General features: G+C 43.4%; 1 protein-coding gene across 1 annotated transcript in view; it reads right to left on the reverse strand.

Annotated features, from left to right (window-relative positions):
• Positions 1 to 23,560, reverse strand: part of LARS2 (leucyl-tRNA synthetase 2, mitochondrial) — an 87,336-nt gene that overhangs the window by 57,794 nt on the left and 5,982 nt on the right. The window contains exons 4-7 of the mRNA XM_063304018.1: positions 14,575 to 14,666; positions 12,973 to 13,033; positions 11,750 to 11,839; positions 6,133 to 6,276 (exon numbers count right to left, since the gene is read on the reverse strand). Coding sequence (XP_063160088.1) covers positions 6,133 to 6,276; positions 11,750 to 11,839; positions 12,973 to 13,033; positions 14,575 to 14,666 — 387 coding nt within the window. The remainder of the gene's footprint in view (positions 1 to 6,132; positions 6,277 to 11,749; positions 11,840 to 12,972; positions 13,034 to 14,574; positions 14,667 to 23,560) is intronic.

Raw genomic sequence — 23,560 nt, forward strand, 5'->3', positions numbered from 1 at the left:
ACCAGCGGAGGACCCCGCGCCCCACATCGCACCCCAGCAACGGGCGTGGAGCGACAGCCCCACGGTGCTCAACACGGAGGAGGACGACGGAGACACCCATCAGACGGAGGAGGAAGCGGACCCGCGGCGGAGGGACGATGAACCCCACCGGCAACCCACCCCCGAGGACGCGCCAACGGAACCGGCCCCAGCGGCGGCGCGGGCTGTGGACGAGGAGGCACGAGCTGAACTCGCGGCCATGCGGGCTCAGCTGACGGAACTCCGGACCATGCTCCAGGCGCTTATGCCCCCTGCGCCACCCAACGACGTCCCCGCACAAGCCCACACCCCGAGCGAAGCACCGAACCCACACGGGCCAGCGGAGAGCCAGCAGACGGCACAGGCGGCCGACACCACACCCCGGGAAGCGAGAGGCGGGGCCGCACAAAACGCCCGGGCCCCAAAGGACTTCCCCATCTTCTTCGATGGGACCCCCTCAAAACTCTCGTTTTTCGTTACCAACGCTAGGGAGTTCATGGGGAGGCACGGACACTCCTATGACTCCGAGGCCGACAAGATCGCCGCCGTGGCGATCAAACTCCAAGACAGGGCGGCGGACTGGTACGTCCAACTGTACGAGTCCAGCTCCCCCGCCCTCGCCACCTTCCCTGCTTTCATCAAAGAGATGAAAAACTACTTCGAAGACCCCCTAGCTAAAGTACGGGCGAAAAGCGCACTCCAGAGACTTAAACAGGGCACACGCACGGTCCCTGACTACGCCCTGGAGTTCAAAGCCCTCGCGGGAAAGGTCTGCGACTGGTCTGAGACCACCCTGCTGGAAATCTTCAAAAGGGGGCTCAACCGCGACGTTCTCCAATGGGCCCTCTACCGCGACGACCCAGAAACGTTACACGGGTGGATCCACCTCGCGGGGAAAGCCGAACACGCGCACCGCACCTTCCTTATGACAACCACGGAAGACACAAACTATGTCGGGAAAAAGGTACCCGCACCACACGGGGGGATGGCCGGCCCCATATACCCAAAAAAGAAGTTCAACCGGGAGCCCTGCGGGAGGTGTGGCAAATTAGGGCACAAGACGGCGGATTGCTTCGCCAACCGACCGCCGACCAGCGCGCCCAAGCCCGCCCCGAAAATTAGCCCCAAACCACCCAACCCGGGGCCGCCCCCTCACCGCCGAATGACCGTGGCCACAGCGACACCGGAAGAGGGCTGGGACGCTTACTGGGGGGAAGAGGACAATACCGACCCCGACCAGCCGGCGGGAAATGCTCCCCGCTTGCTCTGAGACGCGTGGCGAGGCAGGCGGTGGGACAGCAACGCGGACCACCTCAACGAAACGACAAAAGCTCCGTAATATTGGCAGCAATTCAACTCTCTGCCGGCAACGGAGCCACCACGGCCGCGGCACTAGTGGACTCGGGGTGCTCAAAAAACCTCATCCACCCCGACCTAGTCGCCAAACTCGACCTCCGCTGCTTCCCCCTCCCCACGCCGCTGGCATTCCACCAGCTGGACGGCTCTACAGCGGGAGGGAAACCAGCCACGCTACAAACCGAGCCGGTCACCCTGCAAATGGGCACTCACACCGAGCGCACATCGTTCGTAGTCACGCCCATCGGACGGCCCATTGCAGTCCTGGGGATGCCATGGCTCGCGAAAAACAACCCGCGGATCAACTGGGCGACCCGCACCTTCACATTCGGCGACGGCGAGTATCGAGCACCAGTACCAGCTGGCAAAAGCAACCCCACGGTAGGACGAGCGGAGGCGACCACACAAGACAACGCCGCTACCACAGCAGACCTACCAGAACAATACGCCGACTTCTCCGAGGTCTTCGGAGAGGCAGAGGCAGACCAACTACCCCCCCACCGCAAGACGGATTGCCGGATCGACCTACTGCCCGACGTCCCCCTACCTAGACCAAAGATCTATTCGATGACCCCGAAGGAGATGGCAACCCTCCGGGAGTTCATCGATAAAAACCTAGACAGGGGATTCATAGAGCCAGCATGCTCACCGGTCGGAGCCCCCGTCTTATTCCGGGAGAAGAAAGACGGGACCCTACAGCTCTGCACCGACTACCGGGGCCTAAACGCGGCTTCCCTGTCCAACAAATACCCCTTACCCCTGGTGAAGGACATGCTCGCCCACCTGTCCACGGGCAAAGTCTTTTCCAAATTGGACCTTCGCGAGGCGTACTATCGCATCCGAATCAGGGAGGGGGACGAATGGAAGACGGCGTTTAACTGCCCCCTAGGCGCCTTCCAGTACAAGGTACTGCCCTTCGGACTCGCGGGGGCCCCTGGGGTGTTCATGCAGCTCATCAATGAGGTACTGCATGAACATCTGTTTAAAGGGGTCCTGGTCTACATCGACGACGTCCTCATTTACACAAAAACACACGAGGAACACGTAACCTTAGTCAGGCAAGTCCTCGACAAGCTCAGAAGGGCGCAGCTCTATGCAAAGCCTACAAAGTGCGAGTTTCACAAAGAGCGCCTAGACTATTTGGGGTATCGAATCTCCGGGGACGGCATCGAAATGGACCCCGCAAAAGTCGAAGCGGTGCTAAACTGGGAGCGGCCCCGCAACAGACGGCAACTACAGAGCTTCCTGGGATTCGCGAATTTCTACAGGTCCTTCGCCCGGGGGTTCGCTGAGATAGCCCTCCCCTTAACGGACCTCCTCAAAACCAAAGGGGTGGGGGACACCCGACGCGCCAAGAACCCAGGCACAGTGCTGAATTGGACTCCCGCGTGCCAGACCGCATTCGACAAGCTGAAAGCGCTGTTCACGACGGAGCCAATCCTCGCGCACCCGGACCCAGAACGGCCGTTCGTGGTCCAAGCCGACGCCTCAGACTTCTCCCTGGGAGCCATCCTGCTACAAAAAGACTCCACGGGGCTCCTGAAACCATGCGCCTACCTGTCAAGGAAGTTCTCCGAGACAGAGAGGCGATGGCACGTCTGGGAGAAAGAAGCCTTCGCGGTGAAATCGGCACTAGAGACATGGCGTCACCTACTCGAGGGAGCCACCCAACCATTCGAGGTCTGGACGGACCACCGGAACCTCGAGGCCCTACGAACGCCTAGACGCCTTAGCCCAAAACAGGTCCGATGGGCCCAATTCTTCAGCCGCTTTGATTTCCAGCTGAAGTTCATGCCGGGCAAGAAGAACTTCCTGGCCGACGCCCTCTCCCGGCTGCCCCAAGACGAAGAGCCCGCCCCAGACACCATTGGGACGGTCCTATCCGCCTCGCAACTGGGGATGGCCGTGACCACCCGAAGCGGCGCACGGAGGCAGCTCGACGCTACGGCGCAGCCGACGGCGGGACAACCGGCGACGGAAAGAAGCCAACCGCAACTACCAGGGGGAATGCGCACGGACCTCGCCGCCGCCCTCAAAACCGACCCCTGGTTCCTGGCAAACCCCGACAAGGTAACGATGGCGCAAGACCTGGCATGGGGGGAAGGCAGAATCTACGTCCCGGACTCGCAACGCCAGGCGATCTTGCATAGGTCACACGACGCCAAGCAAGCGGGACACTTTGGGTTCCTCAAGACCCTACACCTAACACGGCGCCAATTCTGGTGGCCCGCGCTCAGGCGAGACGTAAAAACCTACGTGGCGTCCTGCCCAACGTGCGCTAGGGCCAAACGGGCACCAGGCAAACCCGCGGGGCTATTGCAACGGGTGGCAGAACCCTCCCGCCCATGGGAGGAAATCTCTATGGATTTTATAGTGGACCTCCCACCCAGCCAGAAGAAAACGGCCATTTGGGTGGTGAAGGACTACTTCTCAAAGCAGGCCCACTTCATCCCCTGCACGTCGGTCCCATCCTCACAACAACTAGCCAAACTCTTCCTCATCCACGTGTACAGGCTACACGGATGTCCCGCACGTGTGGTGACCGACAGGGGCACACAGTTCACCTCCAAATTCTGGCGGGCCTTCCTGAAGCTGACGGGGACCCAACAGGCCCTATCTACGGCTTGGCATCCGCAGACGGACGGAGCCACTGAGGTTCTTAATGCCACCTTAGAGCAATTTATACGATCATATACGAACTACCACCAAGACGACTGGGCTGAACTGCTCCCGTTCGCCGAAGTCGCATACAACAACGCCGTCCACACGAGCACGGGGAAAACCCCGTTCGAAGTAGTCTCGGGGCGCGACTTCGTCCCCATACCGGAGCTACCTCAACCCCCGGAACCCCAGGTGGACGCCAGCGACTGGGGACGGAAGATCGCGGAAGCATGGCCAGTAATCACGGCGGCGCTGAAGGAGGCACAGGCTGCTTACAAAGAGCAGGCCGACAAGCACCGGCGCCAACAACCGACGTTCCAGGCGGGGGATATGGCCTATCTCTCCACCAAGTTCCTAAAGTCAACCCAACCCTCGAAAAAACTGGGGCCTAAGTACATCGGGCCGTTCCGAGTCACGCAAATAGTGAACCCGGTAGCAATACGCCTGGACCTGCCACACAACCTCCGGAGACTCCACCCGGTGTTCCATACCAGCCTCCTAAAACCGGCAACCACCTCCCGATGGCACCCAAGCACGCCACAGCCCGCACCGCTAATGATCGACGGGCAACACCACTTCGAGATCAGGGACATCCTCGACTCCCGCAAGCAACGAGGAACTCTACACTATCTGGTCAGGTGGAAACACTTCCCCCACCCGGAATGGGTGGCGGCGCACAACGTTAACGCGCCTGACCTGACCAGAGCATTTCACCGGGCATACCCCGACAAACCGCAATCAAGGTCAGCAAAACCAACCCCCCCCCCGCAGGCCCCCCCCCGCCTCCCGTGCCCCAAGGGAAAGGGCCCCCCCCAAGCCCGCGACTTGGGTGGACCTTCCCCCCCCCGGGACTCACTCCCCCCGCCCCGGGCCCACGGGGTGGTGACAAACGATCGCCAGCACCCTCCCCCCGCCCCCCGGCCGCGGGGGAGTGGCAAGCAAGTCAACAGGGCAACCTGGGGGCAACGCCCAGGAGACACAACAAAGGCGATGCACTCTAAATAAGAAAAGAAGGGCCCTACCTGGAGCTGAGCAGCACCCGACCAGCCACGCCTCTCGCCTCGCCGAACTGAGCCAAACAAACAGGGTGTGGTTGGAGCATGCGCAAGCCAGGTCAGAACCCGAGCATGCGCACCATGGACACACCCTGGGAAGGCACGTGGTAGAGGGAGGAGCAAAGGGAGGGGCGACAACTACTCCGGCGGGAACTTTGAAAAAAAAAAAAAAAAAAATGTGGCGTTTTGACAGCTCCACGGGGAAAACCAAGAAAACCGGGGGAGAACACTATTCGAAAAGGGGGCAGTATGTCATGAGTGCCGTTGAGCTAAAGTCATCAGCGCAATGGCACACATGACAATGACAAGGAAATAAGTGAAGGGGCACAAGTTAAGTAGCCATCAACCCACAACGATTAACGGCTAACAAACAATAGCTAAACGAATCACGGAGCCACCCAAGCCATCAGCGGCAATACAACGGGGATCGCCCAGCTGAAAGCAATCAGCAGAAGAATGGAAACCTGAGGATGGGCGATCCTGGAAACCCTCAACCAACGGCAGGGCAACGCATGGGACAAAGGGGGGTGACGTGACCGTGAGCGAGGGGGCGCTGACCGGCGCGGGGTATTTAAACCCCGCACCGGCGCGCTCCTGTCACTCTCAGCTTTTTTCTACCAACGTTGTACCTGCCCTGAAATAAACCAGAACCTGATTTGCAAACCAGCGTCTGAACGTTATTCAGAGGTAGGCAGCGCATGACATTATCTTTGTCACAGACAGGAATGTGTTTGTTTGTGACTGAATATAAAGAAACTGTCAAAAAAGAACAAATTTTATTAAAAGTTAGGTTAGCATGACCTGTCATTTTAACACATTTGTTCATAGCAAAAGACATTATTTAGAGAAGCAAGCTGCTCTAGGAACATGATATTAATGCAACTGCATCTGTTTTTGTAAGTGGTTATAAACACACCAAAGAAGTGAGGCCAAAACAATATAATTCTATACATATATTACTGATACGAAGACCTTCAGGTTTGTTTGTGGTTTACATTTTCCAAGCACTGACTCCCCTCTCCAAAACCATTTATACTCACACCTTTGCATAAGCAGTTGTCTTAATGAACCACTGTTTGAGGTATTTTTTTTCCACCTTTGCTCCTGAACGCCATGAACAGCCATTTTCATCAACTTGTTCATTAGCAAGGACAGTCTGATCCACTGGGTCCCAATTCACCATTGCCTAAGTGATGCCCAGAATCAGAGAGAAGGAATACTGGCATAAGCAAGCCCGTGACTGAGGCAACTTTTCAAACAGGAGACTGGCACAAATACTTATACTTTGTGGGCCCTGAAGCACATATCATTTTTCAAAAGCTTTTATTCCAGTCAGAGCAACACCCAATTATCCCTTTTTAAAGCTACTCAAGCTACTTTTATCTCTCCTACGCTAAAATCACATTTTGCTTATTCTCTATTTGAGAGAAATTAAAAATAAAATATATATTATACTAAAAAAACTAAAGAGATGCCTTACAAAGCATTTTTTTTTTCCTTTTGGTATCTTCACTCAGTGCTGCTTAAGAGCTTGCTGCAGTAAGCCTAAGTCTAGTGGCTCTTTTACCATAAGTGCATTTTTAAAAAATGTAAATAACATGGGATTCTTTCCTGAGGCATCTGATAAATTTGATTGCACAAATGATGTCATTTTTATATAACAAGAAATTCTCCACATGACATCTTCAGTGGAAGAAGACTGATTCTAGAAAGTAATTGTATTTTTGGAATATTAGAGCTGCAGTCCAGGAACCTGGAGTAACCTCGACTGAAATCAGTACTATTTACTGGCATTGTTCTGTAAGGCCACAAAACCAATTACTTTAAACACCAGAAAGTCTTCCACAGGAAAAGGTGTTTCATGCAGTCCTTACAAGTGATTTTACTTGTATGGTAGCAGCATTTATGGGAGCCTCCCTTTACTCTCACGATTCAATTAGAACAAAATGGCATTAGGGAGCTGTCCTGGAAGACATTTCTGACACACTACTAGTTCAGAACACAGCAATTAGATTGGTAAGTGGAGCTGGCCAGTTCAAACACTTTCCACTTGTTCTTAAATGAATTCACTGTTGCCAAACCATTTCCAAGCCCAATGCAAGGAGTTGATCTTTGCATCAAATTCTCTACCTAGATGGGAACCTGAATGCCTGAAAGATCATTTATATCAGTTGTCATGTTCACTGATTCAATGTAGTTTATACATCGTAACGTTTCACATGCCATGGCGCTGACGCACGTTTCTGTTTGGGAGGGAGCTGCTGTGAGACCTTGTACCAAGCTCTGTATGTGAAATCAGTACAATGGAATGTGTTTGGGTTATTTTCTCTGCTCAAGGACTTTTCCCGCAGACCATCAGAAGCTGTTAGGAGCACCTGGGATTGTGAACTTGGGAAGATTCTACGGGGGGGAGGGATTTCATTTGCACTGAGGGTTTTTAGTTTGAATTTGGCGCACTTTCATCATTCTCAGCTTTCTCTGTGATCCTGCATACTGTTCTTTAATAAATCAGATATCTTTGAATTCCTACTTAAGAGTCTGATGGTGTTTTAGAATAGGCAACCATTACATCAGTATGCACCCGCAAAATACAGTACTAAGCCATGTGAATCCAGCTGTGGTTATAAACCATGGTTATGTCTAAGCCATATTATTTTTCTGAATTAGACCACTGTAGTTCATCCAATAAACCATGGTTAAAACAAACTCTGTTTGAGTGCAATGTGTGAATTTCTTGTAATATAAAAATGACATCGTTTGTGCAATCAAATTTATCACATGCCTCAGGAAAGAATCCCATGTTATTTACATATGTTTTCTTAAATGCACTTATGGTTTTGTTGTTGTTTATTCGTTTAGTCGCTTCCGACTCTTCGTGACTTCATGGACCAGCCCACGCCAGAGCTTCCTGTCGGTCGTCAACACCCCGAGCTCCCCCAGGGACGAGTCCGTCACCTCTAGAATATCATCCATCCATCTTGCCCTTGGTCGGCCCCTCTTCCTTTTGCCCTCCACTCTCCCTAGCATCAGCATCTTCTCCAGGGTGTCCTGTCTTCTCATGATGTGGCCAAAGTATTTCAGTTTTGCCTTTAATATCATTCCCTCAAGTGAGCAGTCTGGCTTTATTTCCTGGAGGATGGACTGGTTGGATCTTCTTGCAGTCCAAGGCACTCTCAGAATTTTCCTCCAACACCACAGTTCAAAAGCATCGATCTTCTTTCGCTCAGCCTTCCTTATGGTCCAGCTCTCGCAGCCATATGTTACTACAGGGAACACCATTGCTTTAACTATGCGGGCCTTTGTTGTCAGTGTGATGTCTCTGCTCTTAACTATTTTATCGAGATTTGTCATTGCTCTTCTTCCAAGGATTAAGCGTCTTCTGATTTCCTGACTGCAGTCAGCATCTGCAGTAATCTTTGCACCTAGGAATACAAAGTCTTTCACTGCTTCTACATTTTCTCCCTCTATTTGCCAGTTATCAATCAAACTGGTTGCCATAATCTTGGTTTTTTTGAGGTTTAGCTGCAAACCAGCTTTTGCACTTTCTTCTTTCACCTTCATCATAAGGCTCCTCAGTTCCTCTTCACTTTCAGCCATCAAAGTGGTATCATCTGCATATCTGAGATTGTTAATGTTTCTTCCAGAGATTTTAACTCCAGCCTTGGATTCCTCAAGCCCAGCTTGTCGCATGATGTGTTCTGCATACAAGTTGAATAGGTAGGGTGAGAGTATACAGCCCTGCCGTACTCCTTTCCCAATCTTAAACCAGTCTGTTGTTCCGTGGTCTGTTCTTACTGTTGCTACTTGGTCGTTATACAGATTCTTCAGGAGGCAGACAAGATGACTTGGTATCCCCATACCACTAAGAACTTGCCACAATTTGTTATGGTCCACACAGTCAAAGGCTTTAGAATAGTCAATAAAACAGAAATAGATGTTTTTCTGAAACTCCCTGGCCTTTTCCATTATCCAGCGGATATTGGCAATTTGGTCTCTAGTTCCTCTGCCTTTTCTAAACCCAGCTTGTACGTCTGGCAATTCTCGCTCCATGAACTGCTGAAGTCTACCTTGCAGGATCTTGAGCATTACCTTACTGGCATGTGAAATGAGTGCCACTGTTCAATAGTTTGAACATTCTTTAGTGTTTCCCTTTTTTGGTATGGGGATATAAGTTGATTTTTTCCAGTCTGATGGCCATTCTTGTGTTTTCCAAATTTGCTGGCATATAGCATGCATTACCTTGACAGCATCATCTTGCAAGATTTTGAACAGTTCAGCTGGGATGCCGTCGTCTCCTGTTGCCTTGTTATTAGCAATGCTTCTTAAGGCCCACTCAACCTCACTCTTCAGGATGTCTGGCTCTAGCTCACCGACCACACTGTCAAAGCTATCCCCGATATTGTTATCCTTCCTATACAGGTTTTCTGTATATTCTTGCCACCTTTTCTTGATGTCTTCTTCTTCTGTTAGGTCCTTGCCATCTTTGTTTTTGATCATACCCATTTTTGCCTGGAATTTACCTCCAATGTTTCTAATTTTCTGGAAGAGGTCTCTTGTCCTTCCTATTCTATTGTCTTCTTCCACTTCCGCGCATTGCTTGTTTAAAAATAATTCCTTATCTCTTCTGGCTAACCTCTGGAATTTTGCATTTAATTGGGCATATCTCCCCCTATCACTGTTGCCTTTTGCTTTCCTTCTTTCTTGGGCTACTTCTAGTGTCTCAGCAGACAGCCATTTTGCCTTCTTGGTTTTCTCTTTCTTTGGGATGTATTTTGTTGCCGCCTCCTGAACAATGCTGCCAACTTCTGTCCAGAGTTCTTCCGGGACCCTATCTACTAAGTCCAGTCCCTTAAATCTATTCTTCACCTCCACTGCATATTCCTTAGGAATATTAGTGAGCTCATATCTAGCTGATCTGTGGGTCTTCCCTAATCTCTTTAGTCTGATCCTAAATTGTGCAAGAAGAAGTTCGTGATCTGAACTACAGTCAGCTCCAGGCCTTGTTTTTACTGACTGTACAGATGTCCGCCACCTTTGGCTGCAAAGGATGTAATCAATCTGATTTCGGTGTTGTCCATCTGGTGAAGTCCATGTATAAAGCCGTCTCTTAGGTTGTTGGAAGAGAGTGTTTGTTATGCAGAGTGAATTGTCTTGGCAAAATTCTATCAGCCTGTGTCCTGCTTCGTTTTGTTCTCCCAGGCCATACTTACCTGTAATTCGAGGTGTCATTTGACTGCCCACCTTAGCATTCCAGTCTCCTGTGATGAAAATAACATCTCTTTTAGGCGTGTTGTCCAGTAGGTGCTGCAGATCCTCATTGAACTGCTCTACTTCAGCTTCTTCAGCATTTGTGGTTGGGGCGTATATTTGGATCACTGTGATGTTAGATGGCTTGCCCTGAATTCGAATTGAGATCATTCTATCGTTTTTTGGGTTGTATCCAAGCACTGCTTTAGCTACTTTACTATTAATTATGAAGGCTACTCCATTTCTTCTGTGGTCCTCTTGTCCACAGTAGTAGATCTGGTGGTCATTTGATGTGAAGTGGCCCATTCCAGTCCATTTCAGTTCACTGACGCCCAGAATGTCTATCTTTAATCTTGACATCTCACCAATAACCACATCCAATTTGCCCTGGCTCATAGATCTTACATTCCAGGTTCCGATGGTGTGTTGATCCTTAGAACATCGGATTCGCCGTTCACCACCAGCACCGTCGGCCGCTAGCCGTCCTTTCGGCTTTGAGCTAGCTGCGTCATCACGTCTGGGGCTAGTTGAGCTCATCCTCTGTTCCTCCCCAGTAGCATTTTGACCATCTTCCGACCTGGGGGTCTCATCTTCCGATGGTATACCGACATATCTCTGGTTGTACTGATCCATTTAGTTTTCACGGCAAGAATACTGAGGTGGGTTGCCATTACCTTCCCCAGGGATCGCATTTAGTCTGACCTCTCTGTCATGACCTTCCCGTCTTGGGTGGCCCTTCACGGTTTAGCTCATGGCATCATTGAGGTGCTCAAGCTCCAGCACCACGACAAGGTAACGATCCTTTGCTGAAGCACTTATGGTAAAAGAGCCAATAGACTTTGGCTTACTACAGCAAGCTCTTAAGCAGTTCATCCAATAAACCATGGTTAAAACAAACTCTGTTTGAGTGCAATGCGTGAAACTAGCTTATATTTTTGGAAACCCTCTTCCCACTGCAGCATCTTCAAAATGTTCATCTTTCTGAGGTGAGCCATCCTCAGTTGGACAGAAAACTTTGACTGTGGTGCCCCATTTTGGAGCATTCTCTTAAAGGAGGGTTGCCTGGCACACAAATGTAGATGCTAGCAAGTATTTAAAAAAAATCTGGCACCTGTGATACTCTGTTATGGTTTTGTTGTCTTCACTGATGTGTTGTATTAACTGTAATGTTTTATTTATTTGTATCATTTGTTAAAATGGAGACAAAAACACTGAAATGAAGAGGGAGAAATGCTTATATAAAAGTAATCATCTTTCACTAAGCTGTATGATGGGCAACATGCTCCTTTCCTTCATGGATCTACAGAATGTGGCTCTTATCTTTTGAGCTTTGTATCTGTCTCACAAGCAGTAATTACTCAAGGTTTGAAAGGTAACCTAAATTATGAATTTGAAGCAATATTAAAACTTACTTCATTCTGATAGACTAAACCAGCTTCATAAAGTTTAATAAAAAGATACTGTGTCCACTTGTAGTACTCAGGAGAGCAAGTGATTATTTCCTGTAAACATAAAAAGAACAATTCTATCAAATCAACACAGTACAAACTCACCCAGAAGACAATTACCTGATGCAGAACTCCTATGTACCCTGTGGAATGCTTGAAGGTCTAGCATTTCCTCCATTAAAACAAACGAGGGATCTTTCTTAGACTGGGAGGGGTCTCCGCAGTCACAATTCAGCAAAGAGTAAAACTCATTCATTTTTCAGGATAATATATATCTTCTACCATTTGAAGAAAAGGAGCATTTTTAACAATCTGTAGATAGGGGTTATATTACTAAAATCCACACATAGATCTCTGACAGGCAAGCACAGAGGCATCTTTTCAAGATTCTGTAAAAGTTTTGATTAAAACTGCACAAAATGTTTTGTGGTCAAAGCAATCCATCCCCCAAAATGTCCTGTCCTGATCTTGAAATGACCCTTACTGGAAGTGCTTTGATCCTGACATGGCTCATTCCAACTTCTGTTTCATAGTCAAAATGGTGTGTTTCAAGGTCAAACTACTTCCTAAATGTTCCAATATCATAACATTTCCAGTGAGGACAGAATGGGATGTTTTGGGGTCTGAATATTTTGTCCTCAAAATATTTGGCATACCTCTAGTTCACAAACAAAAGTTAAACAGCTTTCTAATTCAAAGCAAAACAAAAAACAGTAACAAGATTGAGTATAAAAGTTACTTCTCTGGCAATTTTATTACCTTCTTTTCTTTCATGTCCCTATTTATTTATACCTTATCCCTGAGGGGAGGATTTTATCCCTGTTAAACTTATGATATATAAAATACTTAATATTTATCTGCTTATGAAATAAATATTATTTTCTCCAGCTTACCCCATTGCATCTAAGCCTACATGCACGTAACTGAAACCCGTTTGTCTGTTTCCCCTCTTTTCTATCTCCAGCTCTTTTCTCTGTGTTTTTTCCTGTCAAATTCAATACTGTCTGTTCCAAGGGATGGGGAGTCACACAGTAAAATTAATATAAAAACAGTCATGAGAGAAGGAGTAGCTTCACATATTTTAACAACATGAAACTGCAGATTCTTTAGATATTTCATAGGCAATTTACATTCTAAAATGTACCAATTACATTTTAAATCTAAAATACTTATTTTAAAAAACTTACCCGATCCCAGCTAAAAGACAAGCCTAATACATCAAACTGCTCTCGCATGTGTTGAATATTACTGTAAGACAAAACAAAATCTCAGTGAAATTTTATCAACTTAACAATCCTCCAGTGTGATCCATGATGGTTAGAGCAGGAAGAGTTTCTCCAATTTGAACAATAGCTTTAACCATCATTCATTTTGCTACAATATTTTTGCAAGACTGTTACTTCCTAAACTCTATGATCTTCCCCGCCTTCTCCACTCAATTTAACAGACAACAGATAGCAACACACACTAAATCAGGGGAATGTATGCATAATCCCAGATTTTTGAGCCAAACAAATTTATAGACAAATTCTAATGAAATATATATTCTTCAACATGTGATTAAACCTTGTGACTTTCTCTGTAGAAATGGGGGTTAATGAATGTAGGAAGGATTAAGTACAGCACTCAGTGTATGACAAACTTCCACTTCATTACTGCAGCACCTTTTCTGACGAGCAAATTTTATTAAAAGGCATAACCTTTCATGAGCTATGACTCCCTTCAACAGATGCATGGAGTAGCTAAACTGATGTAGGGTTTAAATTGGGATGGAGTGAGGGGAAGGAGGGGAAGACAAGTTGGTTATGCAGATGCAAGTTTGTCTCTGGAATGTTGAACCACCCACCCAATAAGATCAAACTATCTACCCAACGAGATCAGTAGACAAATCAATAGAGCCAGATCAATTCCCAGAAGGATTTATTAAAAATCAGGCCACAGAAACAGAACAACAGAACACCCCTGGTTGTCACCTACAATAGCTCATAACTCAAACCACTCAAACTCATTATTAATTAGCTACAGCCCATAATGAACAATTACACTGCACTTTCTTAGGAACGGGGTGGCAGGTCCATACCAGCATACAGACAACCACCCAATCTGAAGGGGTTTATCACAAGCAACAAGAAACAACATGACAATGATGCTAACTCGGGAACTAGACCCTGCAACAAACCCAGATGTCTATTGTGTTCCCACATCTCCACCAACAGGACATCACAAGCCCCAACAAATACACACAAGATTAGAGGCATACTCTTCTTCTGTATAACTTAATCTGCTAGCAATGTCCTTCTGGGAAGCTTTGTGCAAAAGAGTTAATTGGCACAAGTTTAATATCAGGACTCAAAACAAGGACAAAGTAATATCAGAGCATTTCAACCACCCAGGACACTTTACTGATCTCAAAGTAACCGTTTGGAAACGAGAGACTTAGCAGCCCAACTGAGTGAGAAATTGCTGAACTCACATAAATCAAAATTACAATACTTAATTGATAAAGTACTTGTAATCTGTCTCACAAGTAACCTGCATCTGTATAACCACCCTGCCTCCCCTTCCCTGCCCCACACCCACCTTGTCCCAATTAAAATCCTGCAACTCTAGGCATCTGATGAAGTGAGCCGTAGCTCATGAAAACATATGCCTTTTATTAAAATGTGTTGGTCAGCAAAGCTACTATTAGACTCCTTCAGTTTTCTGGCTACCCTACACTAACACGGCTTTCCTCCTACTCTGACGATTTCTGTACTGTCATATTGGTCAAGGAGCTGGAAAAACAAAACCTTTGAGTCCACTCTGCGGGATGGAATCCATGCTCAACTGCAGCATTCTCTGCTGGTAATCCAAATGCATCCCATCCCATTGGATTTATCACCTGTGCAAAAACAAATGTCATTTTTGTCACTTTCCAGAGCTTCAGGGCTCAAAACAATGGAACACGTTTCCAAACTCAGCATTTTCATTCTGTCACAGAATTATCCAAAGTGTGCTTGTCACAAACTATTTCGCTTTAAGTATAACATACAAGATATTTTTTGTCTTACTTGAAAACAGTCAGAGCTAGTGTACATGCTATAAGTACTATATATACCCTTATAACAAAACAAAACAAAATTATATATTTTTTTGCTTCCTGATGCTTCCATCAGCACATATCCTGTTCAGCAAGTTTTTTGTTGTTGTTGTTTGTTTATATTAAATAGGGTAATCAGGAACTAACTCTGCCTTGTAATTCTGGCTTGTTAAGGGAGAGCAAGCCAGGGATCCAGTTTGTGCATAATGCTAAAGTAAATTACAAAGACTTTTTGATTTATTTAACGAATCCCTCTGGAAAGAGAAGCAAAACAGGAGCAATTGGGCAGCCCTTAATGACACCATTGCTTGGCCCTGGTAAGCCAGGTGCTAAAGAACCGTAGCTCATTCTAAATTCCAAATCAGACTATTGTCAAGGCTTGATTTTCTGCATGTATAAAAGAAAAACAACTGAAGCACACCATAAATAGATTAATCAGTGGTAAGCATGTCTGTTACCACTCTGTAGGTAGGTAGATTTCCAAATTATCAGGGATTTAGGTAAGGGCCCGCTTATCAGATGACATTTTTACAAATGAATGAGAGCTTACTTCCTTTTTCTAGAACAAAAACTGGACCTCCTTATTCCTCCTATCAGTGGCTTCATGGCTGTGCCATTTGTAAATGCAATATAAATGGAAAGTGCATTTTTCTAGCTATATTGATAGTGTGCTATTATTCTTGCTATATAAAAAACCAGGTGTAAAGTAGAGAAGGGATGCAACAGTTACTTATCTGGGAAAATAAATCAGTTCCCAAACAAAAAAGAGAAATGGAATTCTGCAGCATGTATAGCTTATGCAAAATAAAATACCAGGTGTTTACTTTGCATAGTAATGAGGATGTACAAAGAACAACAACAACACAAGCATTATAGATCCTCTTGAATTTTACCAACTCTGGCGAAAGGTCCCCTGTGCAAGGACTGAGTCCTGTCTGAACCTTTGGGGAGAGTGCCACTTTTGCGATGTTTTCTTGGCAGACTATAGTGGGGTGGTTTGCCATTGCCTTCCCCAGTCGTCACCTTCCCCAGCAAGCTGGGTGCTCATTTTACCAACCTCGGAAGGATGGAAGGCTGAGTCGACCTGAGCTGGCTACCCAAGAGAGAATCCAGCTTCTGCTGGGATTGAACCTGGGTCATGGGGAGAGTTTCAGTTGCAAAACTGCCACCTACCACTCTGCGCCACACAATTCTACTCAACATAGTATCATTTAACAATTAATACTTAAAGTCTTATTACACAGAACCCTGTATCACATGATGGGAAATTGTTCAGCTGCATCTATTTCAGACTTATCTGAGTAAGTCAAGTCAGTCTGAGGACATGTCCACTAGGTTTGTTATTTGCACAATTTACTTCTGCAAATAGCTGAGCCTTTCTAGAAGCTATTGGTTGTTCAGAAACCAATAGGTATCAGTAATGTATTGGGGAAAGGGGCATAGTTAGTTGTTTAAAGTATCTTAATATACTCTAGTGAGTCTTTTAGCTGAAATTACTTCAAAAAACCCACCACAGTACAATCCCAGTTGGGCTTGCAGTCTAAAAGATATAATATACCACCTGCTCTGGTGCAGGATGCAGAAGAAAACAACAAAGATAAGACATTATATTTATTTATTTATTTATTTTATTATTCAAATTTCTATCACCGCCCATCTCCCCCCAAAAAGTGGGACTCTGGGCGGTTATGCATACATGAGGAAGCGGCAGAAGCAGAAATGCATTAATCTATATCTCCATCAGGAAAATGAAGCTCCTTTTCTCACCCAAACATACTCATAAATGCATAATCCTCACAATTTTCCAAATGCATATCCTGCAAACTTATCTGAATAAGATATATCATAGCAATGGATTAAAACAGAAGCAAAGGATTATTAAAAATAAGGACGTCAATATTACTTATCAAAATAATATAACCAGCACTGTTTTGTTATAAACTTTACTGTAGTTTGCATTGTAATTATAGTAATACATGTTTTAAAAACAGCAGCTTTGTTTCTGAAGTGTACTATCATAAAATGTACTAAATCTTTGGAATCACAATTTTAGATTGAGTTAGAATGATTAAGAATGAAGCAGAAACTAATCACTTAATTTCAAAAATAGGTAAGTGTTCAGATTTCCTGGTCTCTGAAAAGTTATGGAGACTTTGGCTTTTATATTTGCTCTCCCATCTTAATAGTCTAATCTTGGTATATTAGCAATAGAAAATTATGCAGTAATTATCATTCTATTATTTCTCTTTTTTTTCCACGAGCACTATGACATTCTACTTTATTCCTCTCCTAACACACCAGAATTTCATATATCATTAGAAAAAGTGCACAAAATTGAGAAAGATTATTCAATGACCAGCTTTGCACAATATAATGTAAATATAACAAACAAGCAGGGTTGTTTTCCCTTGTATATAAAATGGGCTGCAATTAAATGTCATTTTCTTCTTTCTTGTAATGATCTTAAACCAGGTAATTAAACCAGGTAAAGAAGACATTCCTTTAGGCCATAAATATAACGTGGAATAGCATCTTACCCTGAGATTCAGCTTGGTCCCAACCCTGCCAGCCTTTAAGAAGTCCTTGAAGACCTGGTTCTTTCCCCAGGCACTGGGTCATGATGATAGTACACATGATTATTGATTACATAATCAATAATCATATGTACTATCAAGCCATTTTCAACTCCTAGCAATTACACAGATAGACTTTCTCCATGACGATCTATCCCTAACCTGGTTGTTCAGGTATTCAGGTGTACCCATTGCCACTCTAATAGTCCATCCACCATCCTCGTCTTCTCTTTCCTTCCACCTTTCCCAGCATTAGAGCCTTCTACAGAGAGCTAGGTCTTGTCATAATGTATCCAAAGTAGGATAATTTGAGCCTGGTCATTTGTGTATCAAGTGTGAACTCTAGATTGATATGTTTGATGATCCATTTGTTTGTTTTCTTGGCTGTCCTCAGTATTCTCAGGAGTCTTCTTCAACATCAAATTCAAATGCATCAATATTCTTCTTATATTGCTTCTTTAAAGTTCAACTTTTGAGAAACCCTGTCTTAGACAAAGGTTCTTTGACACAGAATTACAAACCGAATCCAGCAAAATACCAGCTGGAATATAATTGGGACACAGTAACTTGTTTCAAACCAGTCCAGCATCTTAGCCAGCTCTTAGTTAATAAATTCCATTGGGCCTTTACATTGCAGTGCTTTGACAACTTGTCATCTGCTGTATTGGAGGGCAAGCTTCAGAAAACCCCCTAATGCAGAAAGGACTTACCCCTGTGAGTCCAGGAACACTGAGCCACTAGCCCATTATTACTTTATTGTCACCTCTCTGGAGATATGCTTAGTGAGCTTCTAACACCCATGATTAGGCCATTTACCAGATGACCAGATGAACTGTATGTAAAAGTCTTCTATCAGATAAAGACTCTAAAGTAGGGTTTCCCAACCAGGGTTCCATGGAACCCTAGGGTTCCGCAAGAGGTCACTAGGGGTTCCCTGGGAGATCACAATTTGTTTTAAAAATTATTTCAAATTTGGGCAACTTCACATTAAAGATGTATGTTTTATTCTTTATTTTTACTTTAGGAACACGATTAATCCATATATACAAGCCTACACATGAAACGAATATAATAATTTCGTAACTTCTGGCCTATATTTGAGCTTGAATGTGCAGGAGTTCCCTGAGGCTTGAAAAATATTTCAAGGGTTCTCCAGGGTCAGAAGGTTGAGAAAGACTCCTCTAAAGCAACACCAGTTGTTGCTAAGTTTGCATTTCCAGACTGCAGAACTCATGTTTTACTAATAGCAAATTATCTTTGGATTGATTATTGGATATATTATGTATTCTCTTTTGTTCTTCTCTCATTACTGTATTTTACTTTTTCTTTTTTATTCATTTTCTTATTTTACTGTATTTTATGTTAAGTGCTCCAGACAGTTGCTCCTCACAAGGAGACTGCAAGACAGTGGTCTCCAGCAGGTTTAGAGCTCTGAGAGATGAGGGAAAAACCATCTTGCTCAAACCGCATTTGGTGCCTTTGAAAGGACACTAAGTTCGCATAGTTCCTTTTCTAGTCATTTTCAGAAATTGACTGTTAACTGCTTTTCAGCTATTAGGAACCTTTGGCTCAACAAGTGGGAAAACACTGGGTGAGTTTCCTTCAATCTTTAGCAAAAGAAGTAAATACAAGTTTAAAGACTTAAAAACAATTTTGGGCAGGGGGAATAAACAGCAAAAGGGTAATTATAACTTTGATTTTGGAAAGTTACAAACTGATTTAGGATCCAGATGGATTTAAAGTAAGATTTTAGAATTAATTGTAAGAATCCTTCCCATGGGAAAATGCTTTTGTTTTTGAATTCTCTTAAAAAAACATAATAGGATGAGACTTTCAACACTAGAGGGAACCAGAAGATTACAATTAAAAGGGAAGAACACTCAAACTTGACTTATAAATTCAGAATGAAGCAAAATATTTTAACATTTTATATATTGAAGGATATTTTTGAACAATGGACCCTGAAGTTAATTTTAAGATTGTCTGCCTGTATAGATAGATTGTGTTTAAAAGATGTTATGGAAGAGGAGCATGTTTTACCTGAAAAGATTGAGATTGATTTGAAAGTGGATTTAAAAATGACAGATTACAAAAATGGCATGGAAAACAATGTTACACTGGACATACAAAAGAAACTGGCTGATGTCTTAATAATTAAAAGGGATAAACAAATAACAAACCAAAAGAGTGACCTGGATAATTTTCCTATATTGGATTTACAAAAGAGGCTTTTTAAAGCTTTGAAGAACTTTGTGAGAAAGGACAAAGAAAAAATGAAAAGAAATCAAGTTCTAAGACATTATTTGAAGGGACTGAAGATCAAGATTGTTAGAAGCAAAGGGAAGGAATATAAAGTTGGTTTATTTGATCAAGGTTAAAACAGATATGTTGTTATCTCTCGTAACCCTTACTGGACTTTTGCTGATATTAGGACTGAAATGGCTTTAAGGATTTGTTTATAGATAAGAGATGAGATATGGGAAGAAGAGATCATTTGTTGTATTTTAAGAGAAGAAGATAAATTACTAAAATTGTTTATACTTCTTGTGATGAAGGGGAAGTCATTTCTTTATTCTTTATATATTTCTTTTCTTTACTATATTCTTTCTTTCTTTTCTTTTCTTTTTCTTTTTTTCTGCACATCTATTTTTTCTTTTGTATTTTTGTTGTTGTAATTTTAATTTTTAATAAAATTACTATAAATAAGGATAAAACAATCATTTCCCACTTTGTTTTTTTAAGCATGTGTATTTGACTTCATCTACTCCAGCAACTTGTAGCATATTTATGTGTTATCTGTGAGATTCTTATAGGGGTTAAATGCCAGTTAAGTAAATTCTTAAGCCGTAATTCTTGCATGGAAGCAATAAGAATTCTCCAAATCCCTGCAAGACTCAAAAATTGAAAAAAAACACTTGTATCTTCTATAAAAATAAAAAATAAAAAAACACTTTTATCTTCCATCAGTTATCTGCTTATTTTTCCAAATTACTTTATATGCTCCTTCTGGGCTCTTGTATTAATTCTAATTATTTCAGAGTTTAAAGGGTTTTTATATTGTGACTTCTGGGAGTTGGTCCACACATCTTACAGCTGTTTATATTGAGAAACACTGGTTTAAATGGTAAAACTTGTGGATCTTATTTAAAGTTTCCATATTGTGTAATCTTGTTTTCTTTTCGTCTCATCATAAGCATTACAAAGCACTACTGCTAACTCCCACAGAGCCTGGCAACAAGACAGAAAATATTCTCATCCACCAAATCTGATCGGTGGGAGAGTGAAAGCATGGCAATTTTAAAAATGGCTGAATAATTAACTATGCCCAAACGTATAGACATCTGTATATACTATATTTAAAATGAACTTCCAGAAAACCTTTCTTTAAAAAGAAATATGGACAAGTGAATAAAATGTAAAGAGAGATTTCGTTGTTACCATACAGATAAGTGCATTGCACAAGATAACATTAGTGCAAATTGTTCAAGTCCACTGTCAATTATCCATAGATTAATCACAGAAGCAGATGTATTTTTCTGTTACCATGGAGACTAATGTAGCCTTCAAATACGTTCAGGAAAATCCTTGTTTCAATTCCATTGTCTCTGCACTCTAGGCTGTGAATAGATTCTAAAGGTGCTTATGAAAATGCACTTTTCTGAAGTTGTGGAGATTGGCCAGTATTCAAAAGAAATGCAATATTCAAGAAAACATGAGTTCAAATAACAGCAGCGAAAAGCAAAAAAAAAAAAAAAAAGGAATTGGTAAGGACAGCCTCAAATAATAAAATACCCTGGTATAATTAGAGAGCCATTTCTTGTAATTCTCTTGTAATAAGAGAAGGAAGAGAGGAATAAAAATATGGAATGTAACATATGGATACTCCCACTGGTTCCCCAGTTTCTGAATCATTTGTTCTTTGCTACTTCGATATATTATATAAAGCTACTGAATTTAAAACTCAAAAATACAGTTGATATATTAGATAAAATCCATGAAAACATTCTGGTTAATAAAATATACAGCTGACAGTAGATACAGCTTTTTGTAAAATCTACAAATGGCAAAATCCATCCAAATAAAAGCATATTCTTAATGATGAGAGTGGGGGAAGGAGTCAGTGGTATAGACAGGCTTCTCATAAGAACAAACAAATACTTTTCCTGCAACAAGTTCCCAACCCACCCAGCCAGCTGCCCTAGTACTGTACAGGAAAAAAAACATGTTAGCCTTTTGTAGCAAATATAAGAATTTTATCTTATAAAGCACTTCATATGCACATACATTAGTATCTATGGTACACCTCCCCCAGAACTCTACTCCATACATCTGATGAAGTGGATTATGGCCTATAGAAACTGAAGCAACAAAATAGTTAGTCTTTATCATGCCATGAGATTATTTGTTGTACTTATTTACACAGAGACTTATTTCAGAGTAACTATATTCAAAATTATATGATAAGATGGTGGTAGACCATCTTTCTGTTGCTGGATTTGTTGCTCACTTTTTCCCAGTGACCAAGGCCTGTAGAGGGGAGCAATGTAACAGGTGGGGTGAGGTTTTTGGCCCAATCTCTCCACACTTTTTTAAACTGGAAAGGTGTGCTACCCCTGTGGCAGGGAGTTCCTCTCCATCCTCACCTGTCAGCTGTTTGAAGTAGGCAAGCTCAAGAAACAGGCCTGGTAGGGATTCCAGGAACATTTTTCTTGGTAGTAAAACATAATTCTGAAAGCCCAACAGAGCTTCTCTCTGACTCATCTTATCAAGGCAGGGTTATTTTGAGTTTCTTTCTCACACTTTCCTCTTTCTCCGGACTGAGTATTCATTTCTAAAAGTCCTCCTTTAATGGTTCACTCATTCTTTTCCATTCCCAAGGCCAGCCCTGTATTCTTTCATATCACTCCACAGTATTTTGGTGAACATTTTATTTTTCTTCATGTGAATCTGTTTGTTTTTCCACAAACCATCAATAAATTCTTGTTGTTCATCAGCTTTCTGTTTTCTAGTGAAGCATTTGCTTAACCCTTTGAGCCCCATTCAAAAGAATTGTTTAATCAGTGCAAAAACAACCCTTTCCAAAAGGGATTATTTCCAGGCCAAAGGGCTCTACATGCAAGCAATCACTGGTTTTCTGCTATAAGTTACAAACAGAAGTAAAACTGATTATCCATACTCCAAAAGTTGAATGCTTTTTAGTGGGTGTATATCACTCTATTCTAGTTACACATTGCAAACAACATAGCCATGGGGGTAATACTGATCCTCCTCCTCCCTATTTCTTGATTTCCAGTCACATCCTTCTTCTGACATTCTGAACCAACTGCCTCACAGCAAAACTAAACAACCTGTTACACACAGTTTTTGAAGCAGCACAACTGCCCAGATTTTGAAAAATGTTGTTGCTTCTTTTAAAGGGTGCTAGCAGTGCAGAGAAAAAAAGACTTCAGCTAAGCTTATTTCTTAGTAAACTTGGTTCATCCAGGCTGTAAGCTCCACATTCTCAGATTTCACCACCGAATGGCCTGTCTGTGGCCAACTCAAATGTACAATTGGATTTAGCTAGGTCACTAAATGAATTTAGTACTACTACAGAATTTATAAATCTACTTTAAAATCCTGCAGCTCAGGAATAGGATCCTGCTACTTTTTAAGATTATACCCAGACTTTATACAGCTGTACCTAAACATAAGTGTATTTTTTTTAGTATAATTTATTACTTAGAGTGTACGGTTGAGGAAATTTGCAGATGACATAAAACAGGTGGGGTGGGGTATAGCTAATGCTTCAAAGGAAAACAGAAGATCCAAAAAGATCAGGACTGGCTTGAGTGGCAGTGGATTAAAATGACTATGATGTAATTTAGCAAGAATAAATGTAAAGTTCTGTATGTATGTAGGAAAAATGAAAATAACAAGTACAGGATGGGGGAAGCCTGGCATGCAACAGTACACATGAAAAGGATCTGAATGTCCCTGTAGACCATGAGATAAACATGGACCAGCAATGTGAAGCATCTCCTCAAAAAGCAAATGCTATTTCGGGGTGCATTAAGAAAAACATAAGAGTCCTGATCAAGGTAAGAAATCATCCAATCTATTTGGTCCTAATCAGACCGCTTG

Source organism: Candoia aspera, chromosome 4 (genome assembly GCF_035149785.1).
Source record: "Candoia aspera isolate rCanAsp1 chromosome 4, rCanAsp1.hap2, whole genome shotgun sequence".
Lineage (NCBI taxonomy): Eukaryota > Metazoa > Chordata > Lepidosauria > Squamata > Boidae > Candoia > Candoia aspera.